Source organism: Silurus meridionalis, chromosome 23 (assembly GCF_014805685.1).
Source record: "Silurus meridionalis isolate SWU-2019-XX chromosome 23, ASM1480568v1, whole genome shotgun sequence".
Taxonomy (NCBI): domain Eukaryota; kingdom Metazoa; phylum Chordata; class Actinopteri; order Siluriformes; family Siluridae; genus Silurus; species Silurus meridionalis.
In genome coordinates this window covers 17,821,408-17,838,491 of record NC_060906.1, presented here as the reverse complement: position 1 = coordinate 17,838,491, position 17,084 = coordinate 17,821,408, and the positions used below count along the sequence as shown (strand labels likewise).

General features: G+C 37.6%; 2 protein-coding genes across 3 annotated transcripts; both read right to left on the bottom strand.

The window, feature by feature from the left end:
* Window positions 1–803: 803 nt before the first annotated feature.
* LOC124377298 (dynein regulatory complex subunit 5-like) lies at window positions 804–7,213 on the bottom strand. The gene is given in 6 exon segments (XM_046836715.1): window positions 804–1,138; window positions 1,141–1,150; window positions 1,900–2,349; window positions 4,033–4,595; window positions 4,734–4,890; window positions 6,936–7,213. Coding segments are annotated over 5 exon segments (1,293 nt in total). The 5' UTR covers window positions 4,867–4,890; window positions 6,936–7,213; the 3' UTR covers window positions 804–1,001.
* Window positions 7,214–10,851: 3,638 nt separating this feature from the next.
* Window positions 10,852–15,218, bottom strand: LOC124377297 (dynein regulatory complex subunit 5-like). Of its 2 annotated transcripts, XM_046836714.1 has the most exons (6): window positions 15,046–15,218; window positions 14,522–14,553; window positions 13,364–13,520; window positions 12,691–13,253; window positions 11,598–12,047; window positions 10,852–11,259 (listed from the first exon to the last, which is right to left on the bottom strand). In XM_046836714.1, exons 2-6 carry the CDS (start codon window positions 14,546–14,548, stop codon window positions 11,080–11,082), a joined length of 1,377 nt encoding a protein of 458 aa, XP_046692670.1. In that variant the 5' UTR covers window positions 14,549–14,553; window positions 15,046–15,218; the 3' UTR covers window positions 10,852–11,079. The 2 variants fall into 2 exon arrangements, with proteins under 2 accessions (XP_046692670.1, XP_046692669.1); XM_046836713.1 differs by lacking the exons at window positions 14,522–14,553; window positions 15,046–15,218 and having other exon boundaries at window positions 13,364–13,866.
* Between the last annotated feature and the right edge of the window lie 1,866 nt (window positions 15,219–17,084).

Below are 17,084 nucleotides of genomic sequence, written 5' to 3'. Positions count from 1 at the left end.
CCAATTACATGAGCAGATATATGGGTGATTCTTAAAAAAAAAGCATATGACATTATTCAATAGAAAAACATTACATAGGAAAATGCAGTTTTAGTACAAACACATACAGACAATAATTAACATTTGGAAAGATCTAAAAAACGATTTTTAAGCGCTGATATTTACTTAGACCTTTTTAACTTGTGTACATGAAATGCTTTGCTTCAACTGATGGAGGAAATTAAAATTAAATCACGTCAGCAGGTGATCACAGCTCCTAAAATAAACTCGCGCACCTTTCAGATGGCTTTTAAACTATCTGAACAGATTGGCTGATTACTGGCTGATATTCACAGCATCTGTCTCCGTTCTGTGCTTCAGCCTCTCACTTAATTGTAAAAAATGCTCCTTACTCACTTTTGAAGACTCTTAATTCAAGACTTAATTCAGTCTATAGTCCCTGCAGGCTATTGGATACAGATATGTTTTTTATTTTTTGCTTCACAAATGCAGATCATGTTAAATTTGTCATGAATTTTTGAGTACAAATTCATAGTATTCTAATTAAAATGTCAATTTTTTTGTGATATTTAATAAATGAGATGCATCTCAAGCTGTACATGCTCGGTCTGAGCAATGATAAAAACTACGAAAGATAAATATTTAAGATTCATTGTCACATATTCCATTAGCAACATGGCAGACTTCCACCGCTCTAGGATATATCTACTACTAACTACTACAAGACACATTCCTATAACTTCTCCTACAAAATACCTCTTTATAACAACCAGTTTTACCATCACCCATAAGTACTACATCAGTTGCAGTATAAGTGGATTTTTATTCAAATGAACTATTTAATAAATCCAATTCTAAATGAATAAACGTAAAACAGAATCCAATCTGGGTCTTGCACAAGCTTTCAGCAGCGGCTCTTTGGAATTTCTGGGGTTTACAATATTAAAAAAAAACTGGACAGAGCCTTTAAAGAGTAAAGCAGAATACATTTTATATTAGATTCAAACCAGCAGGGCAGCATTGTCCTGATTAGTGCACAGGACCTCACGGATGCGGCACTCGCTCTCTGAGCTCATTTTAGTGAGGCGAATATCACACTCCAGCAGGGTGCTGTTCTGTGACATCCCTTCTTCCAGAACCTTCCTCCATCCTACACACCACAAAAAAAGAAGACAGTACTTTTATTGAACGGCTTGTCTAAATGGCAGATGTTTTTTTTTATAAAAATAAAAAAAGGTTACCTTACATAGCTGTGTTAAAATGTGCTAGAATATAACATTGGGTCCAAAAGTCTATTGGCACTAAAATTCTTCTGTTGTAGCAGTATTTAAAAAATTTTCATTACAAATGTTATTATTGTCAACTTCGGGACCTTTGAATCTTTGTTGAATTTTAAAGTTAGGATTTGGCCTGTCCACTTTTTGCTAATGACCCAATGCACTTGCGCTGAAATTGCATGGACATGGGTAAAACCTTATACTTTATTTTAGATCTAATGTATTAGAGTGCTGACTGAACAAGTGCTTCAATAGAAGAGATCAGGCTTGATGAAAATCTGACCTTTTCTTCAAAGCAAACTGCTTACAATTAAACAGGAACCATCAGTTTGAACAGGAAATGTGGAAGTGAAATATGTTTACATTTACAAATAAAGAATCACTTTCTTTTTTGGAATATTTCAAAATTCTAAAAACCTACTGCATGTTTATTTTCTTGGAAAATGATTGAAATAGATTTTCAATGTGGTGTCAGACTTTTGGACCCATTTTGAAGTCACATTGTCTACATTGATGTCAATCAATCCCACATTGTATTGTATTTTAGAAAGTCCCAAAACCAGTGTTAAACATGAACGCCTGCATTTGAAAAGAAACACAAGAAGATCTGTACAGAACTCACCATTCCCATTTTGTTGCAGGACAGGTTGAGATTCTTTAGTGCCATGTTACATACTAAGACCTGTGAGAATGATGAGGCTGTGGGCTCCGTCATCTCATTGGCTCCTAAATGTAGGTTTACCAGAGTCTGATTTTTTAGCAAGGCTTGAGCTATAGCCTGACCACCTTCATCCCCCAGCTGGTTCAGTCTCAAGTTGAGTGAGACAAGAGAGGTGTTTTTAGAGAGGGCGTGAGCTAAGGCTTGGGCTCCTGGTCCACTGATCCGATTGTCATAAATGTTTAGCACCTCTAGACGGCTGTGGTTGAGGAGTTCGCCGATGGCTCTTGCCCCTCCATCTCCTATAATATTGTGTGACAAGTCGAGCTCCAGCAAGGATGGATGATCCAGAAGGTGGTTAACCAGCAGGCGACAATTCTGATCGTCCATCAGGCTTCGATTTACTCGGAGAACCTGTAAGATACAAAGTGCAAACAGAGTAAACACAAAACCAATTACCATAAGGGGAGATAAAGAATACACTAAATAGCACTAAAACTACACTATACAGTATGGCAGAAGTATTGGGACACCTGACCTTTCCTGCCACATGTGGTTATTTTCCAAACTGTTACAACAAATCTGGAGGCACTTAATTGTACAGGACGTCTTTAGAAGCGCTATAATAAAATTTTGCATTCACTTGAACTTGGAAACCCAAACCTGTTCCAGCCTGGCAATGCCCCTGTGCACAAAGTGAGCTCCTTGAAGATCTGGTTTACATGGTTTAGAGAGGAAGATCTTAAGAGGCCTGCAATAAAGCTCTAATCTCATCCCTACTGAACACCTTTAAGATGAATTGGAACTCTGACTGCACCCCAGGTCTCCTCACCTACATCAGTACCTGCCTTCGTAATACCATTGTGGCTGATGAACACAAATATTCACAAACACTCTCTAAAATCTAGTGAAACATCTTCCCAGAATAGTGGAGGTAATTATATGAGCAAATTGGGAAGAAATGTGGAATGCAATGCTCAGAAACCACATACCGTACTTATGACCAGGTGACCCAATACTTTTGGCATATAGTGTGTGTCAATGGAGCAACAGTCTTTTCTGATCACAAAATAGCACCTAGGTGTCAAAACACAAGTTACAGTTCAGTTGTTAAAGCAGTGGTTTTAAACTGGGGGACACCAGATGTCACTTGGGGGGATGAATAAAAAAATATTCAAAGATTATAAAATAATATAAATTTAATGTAGCACACAACACTGAAACATCCCCAAAACCTCCGTTGGTGTATTAGTGTATTTTATAAAATGTAGAATTAAAAAAATCAGAGAAATAAGAGAATTCAGAGAAATAATACAAATTCAATTGTTTTTGGTACAATCTAAACATGTTTAAGTAAACGTGCAAGTTTAAAGATGTTTTGCGTCATTGGGAGTTTTTTTCTGTTTTGGGACACAAAAGGATTCACTCTACACAAGGGGGCCTCCTGCTGAAAAAGTTTGAGAACCAGTGGGTTAAAGGTTCTATTTTTGAGGCTCAAACACCAGCAGTGACTCCCAGTCTCTTAACAGCAGATCCTCTACTCTGATCCCAACCTACTAACAAGCTAAGGCATGTGAATAAAGAATTTTACAGTAATATAAAGTATATGTAATACTAGGGACTTCAATGAAAAAGATGTTGTATAAAACACTATTGTAATGTAATTTTCCTCAGGTTTAAATGTGCACATCTTAATTATATGCATCTGGATCAAAATATAAGCCGTATATGCAACAAATACAGCAAAACATTCATTAAATAAATTGTTCTGTTAATGTCCCTGTTTGTGAGGACATTATCACCAGCATTAGCATGAAGAATCTATGCCTGAATTAAACCCGATAAAAGCTCTGGCTGATCAATTGGCTCATTTAAATTTGAATCCATTTTATAGAAAGGCAACAGTGTGTTCAGTAGCCACTAATCCAAAGTCTTATACTACTCAGAAGCAAACATACTCTAAAGCTTGCATTCAATTTGCCCCGACCTACAGCTCTGTGGATTTATAGCTCATTAGTGTGATATGTAATTTATGCCTACACTGAAACCAAGTGATGAAATGTCATTTAAAGAGAAAAGCTGGAAATAGATTTAAACCTTCAAGGATTTGCAGGATTTCACAGCCTCAGCCAATGACTGACAATCACGGAGGGTAAACTGAAAAAGAGGCCACTCAAAGTTCATGCCACAGTTTTTTACACCGTAAACCAACTGCAGCTCATTCAGGTTAGTCAATTTGTCCAGCAGAATTCGGAAATCAAAATGATCCAATGAGGCCTGCTCAGGGTTGCTGACCGAATCCACACTGTCGTTCTCCTCAAATGCCTCTGGCTCCTTAACTGGTGGAAGGAGCTGAGAGATCCTCAGTCTTTTCACAAAGTCTCTGCACAGCGGCACGAGCTCAAGAACCGAATTGTTGTCAGTCACGTCTGGGACATAATGTTCAATTATGTTCTCTAGATGACATTCGAAGAACATCCGCTTCCAGCTGTTGCCATATTCAGACACATCGCACAATCTCCAGCGTTTCAGACAGCAACGCTTCCAGTAATCCTCATCACTGATCAGGTTTGCTGTTGTGGTCAGAGGCAGAGTTGGAGGCAGCTTTAGCAGGACAGAAGCCTTATGTTTGGGTGGAAGTTCCTCAAGAATGGGATTATCTGTAATGAATCAGAGCATAAGCAAAAAAAAAAGTATTTTTAAAAGAATAAGAAAAATTATTACGCATTGTTCTGTCCAGTGGGTCTTCAAAAACTCATTTCTATGTTTGTAATAATAATTAGAAAAAATAAGATTACCTTCAAAATGTTGTACAATGTGATCAAGACAAAGTTGTGTCAGTGAAGGCACCAAAACTAAAGACCACTCCAGATCCTCAGCTCTAATTCTGCGCATCTTTCCATGGTCTACCCAGAGTCTAGACTTCTTCATATTAATCACTGTTGTTGTGTATGTCTGTGACAGAATGAAAGACAGACAGACAGACAGACAGACAGACAGATAGACAGACAGATTAATATATCTATTAGGTGTGTAACAGTACACGCATATGTGCACCAAATGCAATTCTTCTTTCACGTGCTAAGATAGTAAAATCGGATTTCTCTCACGAGCATTATAAGTGGGGGACCCTACGTTTGTTTTGTCTCTGCCTTGCACTTGCGTGTGACTGTGGCTACTCAATCCATACCAGAAACACGGTTTGTAGTGCGCAGGTGCAAAGCGATATGTTTTTTGTTTTTTTTTTCATTTTATGTCCAACTTCAAGAATTTCTCTTAAAAGGAGAAAATCCTGACAATTCTGCATATCGAGGGAGTAAATGAATGAACGAAGGACAGAAGGAATGAATTTATTTATGAATCAATAAAATGAACGTATAAATAAATAACAAATGTGTGCGTTCAAGAAACATGCAAGATCGTAAAAGTATGCTGAAATAAGAACAGTTAACTTGATCATATTTTTAGAAAATTAAATATAGTTTAATAATGTAAAAACACAACACACACACACACACACACACACACACTTACTTACATTAAATGTAAACTTTTTAGTTACATTTTTCCATTTATTTAATGTTGTGTAATCAATTTAATTTGTGCTAATTTATTTGATTACTCAATTTAATCAATATAATACAAAGTGTATTTTTTTATAAATACATTTTTTTATAAAAAATTTTTTATTAAAATAATTAAATATCACATTTACATAAGTATTCAGACCCTTTGCAACAATTACTTTAGGTGACTCCCAATTCTCTTGATCACCGCTGAAATGTTATTACACATTGATTAGAGTCCAACTGTGAAAAAGCTTACTGATTACACATTATTTGGAATAATACACACCTCTCCATGGAAGGCCTCACAGCTGACAATGACAATGCATATCAGAGCAAAAACCAAGTCAAAGGAATTGCCTGCAGTACTCAGAGACAAGGCTTTTAAAGGAAACAAATACTGTGAAAAAGTGTGGCACAACCCACACTCTTCCAAGAGCTGGTCACCTGATGGTCACTGAGCTCTGTAGATCCTGTTTAGAGATGAAACAAAAAGTTCCAGAAGTACAACCATCAATACAGTCCTCCACTGATCTGGACTTTATGGCAGAGTGGCTAAACAAAAGCCTCTCCTCAGGGCAAAACCCCTGGAAGCGTGCTTAGAGTTTGCCAACAGGCACCTGAAGGACTCTTATACTGTGTGGAACAGGATTCTTTGGTCTGATGAAACCAAGATTGCATTGTTTGGCCTCAAATCTAAACATTATGTCTGGAGATAATCAGATGCTGCCCAAAAACCATCCCAAAAGTAAAGCATGATGGTGGCATCATCATTCAGTGGGGGTGTTTGTCTGCAGCAGGGACTTGGCAGTTGGTAAGTGTTGAGGTCAAGCTGAATGGAGCAAAGTACAGAGATATCAAAGTATAGAGATATCCTTAATAAAATCCACAAAGCTCACGACCTCAGTCTGGGCTGAAGGTTAACCTTTCTACATGACAACAACCCTAAGCACACAACCAGGACAATTTGCTTAGGGACAACTCTGTGAATGTCCTAGAGTGACCTGGGAGGAGCTCTGACTCGAACTCTATAAACATCTCTGGAGAGACCACCTGAAAGTGTCTGTAAACTGATGGGCCCCATGCAAACTGAACCAGCATGAAAATTTGCCATGAAGAATGGCAGAAAATCTCTATATCCAGGTGTGTACATCCAAAAAACACTGTAATTGATGCGAAAGGGGCTTTAACTAAGCACCGAGTGAAGAATCTGAATACTTTTATACATGTGATATTAAGTGTTTTTATTATTATCTAGAATTATGTTTTTGCGTACTGAGTGTAGATTAATGAGAAAATAAATCCGTTTGACCAACTGTAGTATCGGGCTGCAAAATAAACGGGAAATAAGTGAATGGGGTCTGAATACTTTCCGAATGCACCGTTTATACTGTAAAACAAAGAGACTGACATTTATTTTAGATGAAACTGTACCTCTGATAGACTTTTCTCCTGAACCTCAGCAGAAGTTACAGGTGCACCAGCTAATCGTTAGCGTCTCCGCTTAGGCTGAGCTCCATAGGCACGTGACACGTTTCCATGGCGACATACAAGCTATCGCGCGAGCTACCTCAGTACATAGAAAATGCGCATTAGAAAAGAAAAATGCCTATAAGTATTACCAGATCATTTAAATATAGTTGTAAACAAATATAAAAAGCTTTTCAAATGTAGGGGAAAAAATACAAATTGTGTCCGGCACTTGTATTATGGTTTAGCGTTGAAAAGGGGCGTGGCCATTAGGTATAATAAGTAGTATGACAAGATTGTAAATAAAGAAGGTGTTTGACGTCATGACGTTTAGGGTTGTGACGTACACCAGAGTTACGTGACACTGTTTTTGAGTTTCCGGTTGACTTGAACGAGTCTGTTATGGAAAGTGATGTGGAACACAATGATGAGGTAGTTTGGTAGGAAGTCAGCCATCCACGTTTACTTTATTTCACTTCCAGCTTTGTTGTTCGTTCAGACGAAATGCAAACGTAACAGACGCTTGCGTTGGGAGAGGACATGGCGGATTCATTTAATAAGGTCGTTTATCGTCCCTTATCTCAAGCTGATCTCCATCAGCCAGGATTTCATATTGCCTTGCTTAATCGAGATGCAGTATCAAGGTCTTTACGGATCATCGCTAAAGGTCATTGAGTAAAGAAATGCTTTCCTGTCATGTGTTGAACACCATTCAATGCCTTGTCCACAAGTAATGATATTTCATGATGATTATTTTCATTTTCTCATTCCCTTACACTGTTGTCCATGCATTACACACCAAGGCCTTCAGTAGTGTCCTACCTGAATCAGTCTATCATTATGATGCACCTGCTATAGAAACCACCAATATTATACAGAAACACAGCATAACTGAGTGCAGCAACACAGACAGGAATCTCATACAGTGAGAGTGAATGTCATTACTAAAGCAATAAACACAAATCAACCAGTCTCTTTTCACTGCAGCCACAGCTGCACCTCTCACATACATCTCTAGCAAAAGCATCCATATGACCCCGGGTTTCCGTGCTTTTTTCCCCACCGTGCATTGTGTTTTTCCTGGGGATTTGAAATTAAGACAAATAGTGTGGGTTTTTTTGTTTTGTTTTTTACAAATCATATGGGAAAGTAAATGCAAAAGTGTAAATGGTTTATAAAAAAAAAAAGCGTAAGAACCGATTTTTGCTGACTTTTCCTTACAACTTTTCCAGCTTTTCTTAAAAAGTCCTTCTTGTGAATGTCACGTAAATACATCTGCAACCAAATCAGTTGTCAGCCATTGTGGAATGAAAAAACAGTTATTAAATCCACACAAATTTATTCGAACTTTTTGATTGATGTTGATTTCCATTTCTTGGACATTACAAATTGGATTACAAACTCATGTATTTTAAGTTTATTTTAAGTTCAATTTGATTAATTCTTTCAGTGACGAAAGTGAAAACAGAACAATTACAATTCATTCAAAATCTGTAAACTGAGAATGCTTTAAAACTCATAGTTTATATTTATTAATTAATAAAATGTAAAGCAAATTAACAAAATCAAATCAAATAAAAATTTGTTGTGACTGATATCAATTCCTCTAGAAACACTTGCACACAGTTTTTGAAGAAACTCGGCAGGTAGGTTGTTCCAAACACCTTGGGAAACTGACCACAGATCTTCTGTGGATGTAGGCTGCTTTAAATCCTTCTGTCTCCTCGTGTTATCCCAGACAGACTTGATATGTAGATCAGGGCTCTGTGGAGACCAAACCATCACTTTCAGGACTCCTTGTTCTTCTCTATGCTAAAGATAGTTCTTAATTACATTTGCTGTATGTTTGGGGTCCTTGTCTTGCTGCATAATAAATTCGGTGCCAATCTGATGGTATTGCATGATGGATAAGTATCTGCCAGTTTTTCTCAGCATTATTCCTGAACAAATCTCCATCTGTAGAAACGCTGTCCATCATGCTTTGTTGTTGCCTGCAGACACTTACTATTGCACTGCTCTCCTGCCCTTTGGCAAGCAACTTGCCTTTTCTTCAGCCAAATATTTCCAGACTCATCAGTACAGAGCACCTGCTGCCTTTTCTGTTTCCATTTTGAAGGTATGGCTTTTTGGTGGCGATTCCTCCATTAAGAGTTCTGCCAGACTTCTCTGACAGAGAATAAATATATCTGGGTACCACTGGTTGTCAGCTGTAAGGTCTTCTAAAGACATGTCCAAATCATTGTCCAATTAATCTAATTAACCACAGGTAAAATAAAACATCCAGGTGTAAACACATTTCAGCAACAATCAAAAGAAATAGGAGGCACCTTAGGTAAATTTCAAGTGTTGTTGCATGTTTATTTACATATATTTCAGTTTTTCATATTTTATTCATTTGCAAAGATTTCTTGAATTCTGTTTTCACTTTGTCATTACGGGGTGCTGAGTGTAGATTAATGAGAAACATGAATTTGAACGATTTTAGCATCAGGCTGCAACATAACAAAATTGAAAAAGAAAAAAGAAAAAAGGGAAGGGTGTCTGAATACATTCTGAAGGCAGTGTAGCTTGAAAGGCACATCTTGAAACCCCAGTCGGCTTTGAAATCTTTTTGCCTGGGAGAAACTTATACTCTTACCAATAAAGTGACAACTGCTGGAATCATAACTATCGGCCTATTGGATACAAGGTCAGAAGTGGATAGTATTACATAGTCACTTCTTCAAAGAAGCTGCACTGTCACCTGCCAACTGCGTCCGACTCACTTATGCAAATAGCTTAGATATTCACATTATACGATGCCTGGAAGCAGATATATATATATATATATATATATATATATATATATATATATATATATATATATATATACAGTACAGACCAAAAGTTTGGACACACCTTCTCATTCAAAGAGTCTTCTTTATTTTCATGACTATGAAAATTGTGGAGTCACACTGAAGGCATCAAGGGCTATTTGACCAAGAAGGAGAGTGATGGGGTGCTGCGCCAGATGACCTGGCCTCCACAGTCACCGGACCTGAACCCAATCGAGATGGTTTAGGGGTGAGCTGGACCGCAGAGTGAAGGCAAAAGGGCCAACAAGTGCCAAGCATCTCTCGGGGAACTCCTTCAAGACTGTTGGAAGACCATTTCAGGTGACTACCTCTTGAAGCTCATCAAGAGAATGCCAAGAGTGTGCAAAGCAGTAATCAAAGCAAAAGGTGGCTACTTTGAAGAACCTAGAATATGACATTTTTTAGTTGTTTCACACTTTTTTGTTATGTATATAATTCCATATATTTTATATTAGAACAAAACATTCCACTGAAAAGTTTCATGCTATTTTGTTATGATCTGTTTTAACAACACAAGGTGATAAAATCACCCCACCTGAGCATGTGACCATTAAACATACAGGTAGGACAAAAAAGTGGTTTGTCTGTAATATCAGAATAATTGAAATCAAGTCAAATGCTATGCTTTCTGTGCCATGTTTTATATGTATAATTACTGTAGATACTATTAGCTATTTGCAACCATGAACGAATAGTATAAATTATAGATATTTCTATTACTCCAAATCAGCACAAGCAATAATTTGTTTGATTGCGACTTTATTTTTCCCCAGAAACACAACAGACCTCCAGTATTCTGAGAAACAAAACTACTAAGACATACATTTTACCTGATAGGGTACAATAAAATTAGACTTAATCTTAGATTACAAACCTGCAGTACAGAATTCTGTTTAAATCTATAAATAAATTAAAAGATTTAAAAAAAAAAGTTATAGGACCTGTTTTAAAAATGCAAACTGATATAAGCACCATCAAATATATTATAACTAAGAATACAGGGGAAAAAAACAAAACAACAGTGCTCTATGTTAATATGTATGTATTTATTTATTTATTTATTGTGAATCTATAATGAGAGAATTACTAAAGTGAGATTCTCCTGTGCCATTTTCATGTATTATAATAATCACTTCTGTGATTTCTTTTTCTTCTATCTATCTATCTTACAATTAGGAAAGGTAACTATTCAATATATACAGTAAACATTTGACAAATCGTGTGTTTGTCATTCATTCATACCAGCACAAGCGCTAATTTGCTGGTCTGTTTGGTTTGTCCCGTGTGTCTTCGCGCTGGACTTTGTCCTGATTGGTGCACAGGACCTCGCGGATGCAGCGCTCACTCTCCAAGCTCATTTCAGTGAGGCGAATATCAAACTCCAACAGGGTGCTGTTGTGCGACATCCCTTCTTCCAGGACATTCCCTCCATCCTAAATAGCATGAAGAAGAAGAAGAGTGCCAGATGTTTTATAAATAATGGGATGCGTACAAGTTTAACTTACATAGCTGTGATTATAACATTGGGTCCAAACATTCATGGGTATTAAAATGCTTTTATTAAAAATGTACAAAAATTACAGATTTTCAATGTGCTGTCAGACTTTTGAATCCATTTTGACATGCCACAATGTCCTCTGTACTGTTTCCGGAAGAAAACACTAATCAATCCCACATTGTATTGTATTTTAGAAAGTCCCAAAAACCAGTGTCAAACATGAACGCCTGCATTTGAAAAGAAACACAAGAAGATCTGATGTACAGAACTCACCATTCCCATTTTGTTGCAGGACAGGTTGAGATTCTTTAGTGCCATGTTACATACTAAGACCTGTGAGAATGCTGAGGCTGTGGGCTCCGTCATCTCATTGGCTCCTAAATGTAGGTTTACCAGAGTCTGATTTTTTAGCAAGGCTTGAGCTATAGCCTGACCACCTTCATCCCCCAGCTGGTTCAGTCTCAAGTTGAATGAGACAAGAGAGGTGTTTTTAGAGAGGGCGTGGGCTAAGGCTTGGGCTCCTGGTCCACTGATCCGATTGTCATAAATGTTTAGCACCTCTAGACGGCTGTGGTTGAGGAGTTTGCTGATGGCTCTTGCCCCTCCATCTCCTATAATATTGTGTGACAAGTCGAGCTCCAGCAAGGATGGATGATCCAGAAGGTGGTTAACCAGCAGGCGACACTTCTGATCGTCCATCAGGCTTCGATTTATTCGGAGAACCTGTAAGATACAAAGTGCAAACAGAGTAAACACATAAGGGAAGAGTCACAGGACAGAGCCCAAAGCAGGAGATCGTACATTAACTGTAACATAATTTAGTAATGAAGTAGGTGTAAAAGCTGAGACGTGGTTTGGGAGCGAAATATGCACCCAGGTTTGAAATGAGTTGTATATGCTATTAATGTGATAAAACATTTTTTTCCAAAATAAACGGTTCTGTTTGTGGGGACATTATCACTAGCATTAGCATGAAGAAAGCATAGTACAGAATCTATGCCTATATAAGATCCAATCAAGCTCTGGCTGATCAAATCTAATTCTAAATGCATTGTGCCCGGCCCACTTCTGCAACATTGATAGACATTTTACAGAAATGCAACAGTGTGTGCAGAAGCCACTACTCCATGGTCTCATACTACTCAGAAGCAAACATACCTTGCAGTAATTTAGCTTGGACTTATAGCTCTGTGGATTTATAGCTCATGTGCAGAATGAGATCATCAGCATCTATGCCTGTAATATGGACCTGTCTTTTAGTGCTAAACAATGTTGAGAGTGTACATTAGAATATGTAATTTATGCCTTCACTGAAACCAAGTGATGAAATGTCATTTAAAGAGAAAAGCTGGAAATAGATTTAAACCTTCAAGGATTTGCAGGATTTCACAGCCTCAGCCAATGACTGACAATCACGGAGGGTAAACTGAAAAAGAGGCCACTCAAAGTTCATGCCACAGTTTTTTACACCGTAAACCAACTGCAGCTCATTCAGGTTAGTCAATTTGTCCAGCAGAATTCGGAAATCAAAATGATCCAATGAGGCCTCCTCAGGGTTGCTGACCGAATCCACACTGTCGTTCTCCTCAAATACCTCTGGTTCCTTAACTGGTGGAAGGAGCTGAGAGATCCTCAGTCTCTTCACAAAGTCTCTGCACAGCGGCACGAGCTCAAGAACCGAATTGTTGTCAGTCACGTCTGGGACATAATGTTCAATTATGTTCTCTAGATGACATTCGAAGAACATCCGCTTCCAGCTGTTGCCATATTCAGACACATCGCACAATCTCCAGCGTTTCAGACAGCAACGCTTCCAGTAATCCTCATCACAGATCAGGTTTGCTGTTGTGGTCAGAGGCAGAGTTGTAGGCAGCTTTAGCAGGACAGAAGCCTTATGTTTGGGTGGAAGTTCCTCAAGAATGGGATTATCTGTAATGAATCAGAGCATAAGCAAAAAAAAAAAAATTTTTAAAAGAATGCGAAAAATTATTAAGCATTGTTCTGTCCAGTGGGTCTTCAAAAACTAATAATAAGATTACCTTCAAAATGTTGTACAATGTGATCAAGACAAAGTTGTGTCAGTGAAGGCACCAAAACTAAAGACCACTCCAGATCCTCAGCTCTAATTCTGCGCATCTTTCCATGGTCTACCCAGAGTCTAGACTTCTTCATATTAATCACTGTTGTTGTGTATGTCTGTGACAGAATGACAACTCGTTTTAAACACATGTGCAAGTCTTTTATCGTTTCCTGTGATGAGCTACTTGGATGGGTATATGTAACTTTAATTATGTATTGAAATCCTTTAAACGTAATTCAGGTTTATATTTATCTGTAACAATTTTGTAGTTGTGTGTTTATTGATTTTGTATATTTGTGTGTAACAGATACAGATAACCTTTTCCAGAGCAACTTAGATTAATGTTATTTTTAAACAACTGTCATCTGTGAAATTCAGCAGAATTACAAAAGGGGTTTTTTTGTGTCCAAATTTGGGTCAGCTTGATCACTTCTCAACCCCGGTTCTCAAAAAGAAAGGAATAGTGACAGAAGATCATAAGCATCTTTTCAGCTATGGAACAAGTATATTCTGTTGAATTCATCATTTTTTTAAATCTTATATGTAAAAGGTTCACAAGAATGAAAATCAAAGATATCAAAGATATCACCATCATTAAAGGCTTCAAAAATACTTGCTCTTTTACAACACAGATTTTTGCTTTTTTTCCCCTCATTGTTGGTTGTGTTATGAAACACATTTGAAATATTCCATTCTTAGCTAACATTTTATTTTTCCTCCAATTTAAAGGAGATAGAGATTAGAAAAATACATTTCCACATATTTTAAATAGGGATTAATATCAAACCTGTATGTGAGTATTTTAGGCACAATGCTTAACTAAAGTTTATTGATTGTTCTTTTTTTGAAGAAGGAGAGTAAAGTTTTGGATTTTGATATTTGAAGTCAGTTTTAACACAGTGAAGATTTAGCAAAACTTATTCAGTCTTACTTAGTGAAACCAGTTGTTTATTGAATGCATTATACAGTAAATAATCTTGTATCAATGAAACTGGATCATTTGTTTTTACTGAATGTAAAAATATGAATTTTAGGTTAAAAATGTATTAACTGAACTGATTAAGAACTCACATTGTAAAGTGAACTGAAGTTTACTGAACTGAACAATGCTACTTACAATGTATGAAAATGAACTCAGCTCCATACAACCTGTTGACATAAAAAGTTTATTAAATTAAACAATTTATTTTCCTGAGTGTAGACAGACACATATACACAGACACAGATAGATAGACAGACAAATGAGCAAGCAGAAAGATACACAGATACACAGACAGACAGACAGACAGACAGACAGACAGGCAGACAGACAGACAGACAGGCAGACAGGCAGACATACAGACAGGCAGGCAGGCAGGCAGGCAGGCAGGCAGACAGACAGACAGACAGACAGACAGACAGGCAGGCAGGCAGACAGACAGACAGACAGACAGACAGACAGGCAGGCAGGCAGGCAGACAAACAGACAGACAGACAGGCAGGCAGGCAGACAAACAGACAGACAGACAGACGGACGGACAGACAGACAGACAGATGGACTGGATGAATTAATTATCTAGGTTATATATCGAAGCAGAAAGTAAACACGCTTTGCAGAATGTAAAACAATTAGACTGAAATGTATTTTAGATGAAACTGTACCTCTGATAGAATGTTCTGAACCTCAGCAGGAGTTCCAGGTGCAGTAGTTACCCGTTAGCGTCTCCGCTTAGTTTTGCGTGACACGTTTCCATAACGACACGCAGGCAGGCGCGTGAGCTCCCCTAGTGGTGTAACGAGCGCAGCATAAAATGGCGCTTTAGAAAATAAAATATCTCGGCTATAAAAAAATATTCATATACAATTCAAGATGTTCAAACAAATGTATTTATTATTTTTTTATTACATATATAAGAGTATGACCCTGCTTTGCTTTTGTAGTTCAAAACAGCCACAACATGCAGGACAATCTGAATCCTTCAGACAGTCACATGACATTGTCTTTTCAAAATCCTTGCTTTTTATATTACTTTTTAAAAAAGGTAAATTAAACTATTTCAGTATAATAATAGGATGTGTTATAATAAAATATTACACCAGTTATTCATTTAGATTTAAAAAAAAAGAAGCATCTTTTAAAGGCCTTTGAATGAGATACTGTATGTGTTTAAATGCAAAACATCCTGCTGAGAGACATGTGCATTGCATGTGGTTCAGTATTTCACATATGAAATGTTTAGGAGATAAAGAGAAATGGTCTGAAAGCTCATATACATGCTGCAAATTGCATGCAGTTGGTTCAGAAGACCTGCTGTGTTATAAATAACCTCACAGGATCAAAGTGTGAGCGGTGGTGTATGTCGTGTCAGGTGATTTTCACACAGAACTTTCACACAAGATCTCTTCCAGCTATTTCGCTTCTCTTGTGGGTTTGTATGTGACAGACATTTCCACACCTTTGTACTTGGGTTTTTTTTCCAGTAGTGTGAAAAAAAACTGTGGAGCATTGTAAGAGATTTTCAATCTCCACTATTTCACAAATCCCCCTAAAAGAAGTGCTGTTTGACATCCTGGATGATCAGGGATTGTGTGCTACACTACACTTTCCCACGACCCTCACCTGTGAACAGGATCAGTTTAGTTTGCCATTTGACTGCATGTTCTTTTTGTTTCTGTTTTGGAAATATAGTTTCTTTTTGTTCACTTCTTTTTTTTTTTTTTTTTACTTCATCCTCCTTTTTTTTTGTAGTTGCACTTCACAATTTCTTTTGTCATGAACTGGGTTACTGATCTGAAGGTTGGGGGTTTCAAGCTCCAGCACTGCCAAACCGTTAACCCTCTCTGCTCCAGGAGTGCTGTATTACGGCTGACCCTAAACCCTGAAGAAAGAATTGTGCCATAATAGATGTGACAATTAAAGGCTCTTACTCTATATCTTTACAATATGTCTAAAAGTCTACCATGTTAAGTTACTACCAACTAAAGATCATAGGGACAACACTTTTTGAAGTTCTAGCTTTAGTCTGGTGCTAGATTGTTCCAGTTAGGATCCCATCCTGGTTCTTTACACAGACCACACAACACTGATTGATCTGGATTGGAGGACTAAAGCTTTTCATGATGCAATCACAATATTCCAGTGTCGGGCAGTCAGAGCCAGCAAAGCCCTCTCTGCTCGGCCTAAACACTATCAGAAGAACTGACCTACATTTACAACCTAAATTCTAATATTTCTTTCATAAAATTGTATTAATTTATTCCCAACCATCTATTCCCTTTATTTTGTAGAGTTTCTCTTGGCTGCACTGCTTCCAGTACGTGTTTGTGGATGTTAGAATTTTTGTCAATCAGATTTCAGCCTCTATGTGCTGCCATGTCAATCTAATCTGCCCAAGGCCTTCAGAGTCTGTAGTGCTGGCTCTTTCACCATAGTCTCTTAATAATTAGCTCTGATTCTTTAACCAATCCAATTTCATATTTGCCTCACAGGGCAGCTAGATGGCCCAGAATAGTGTCAGCATTTTTCCATTCTCTGATTGGTATCTTTTTATCAAGGCCTACACATCACAGACATCACATATCATAACCTTGTGCTCCAGTACATCTGATCACATGCACATTTTGTGCTTGTTAATATCATGAGCAGCAGCTACGCTAATTCCTCTAAACTGGTTCTCTTTCTCTAACCATCCCGAGGTTGC

Coding starts and splice junctions, on each gene's coding strand:
- LOC124377297 (XM_046836713.1), bottom strand. CDS start 13,553: ATGTGTTTAAAACGAGTTGTCATTCTGTCACAGACATACACAACAACA. Junction 12,048..12,690: donor AATCCTGCAAATCCTTGAAG/GTTTAAATCTAT, acceptor TGTATCTTACAG/GTTCTCCGAATAAATCGAAG. Junction 11,260..11,597: donor CCTGCAACAAAATGGGAATG/GTGAGTTCTGTA, acceptor CATGCTATTTAG/GATGGAGGGAATGTCCTGGA.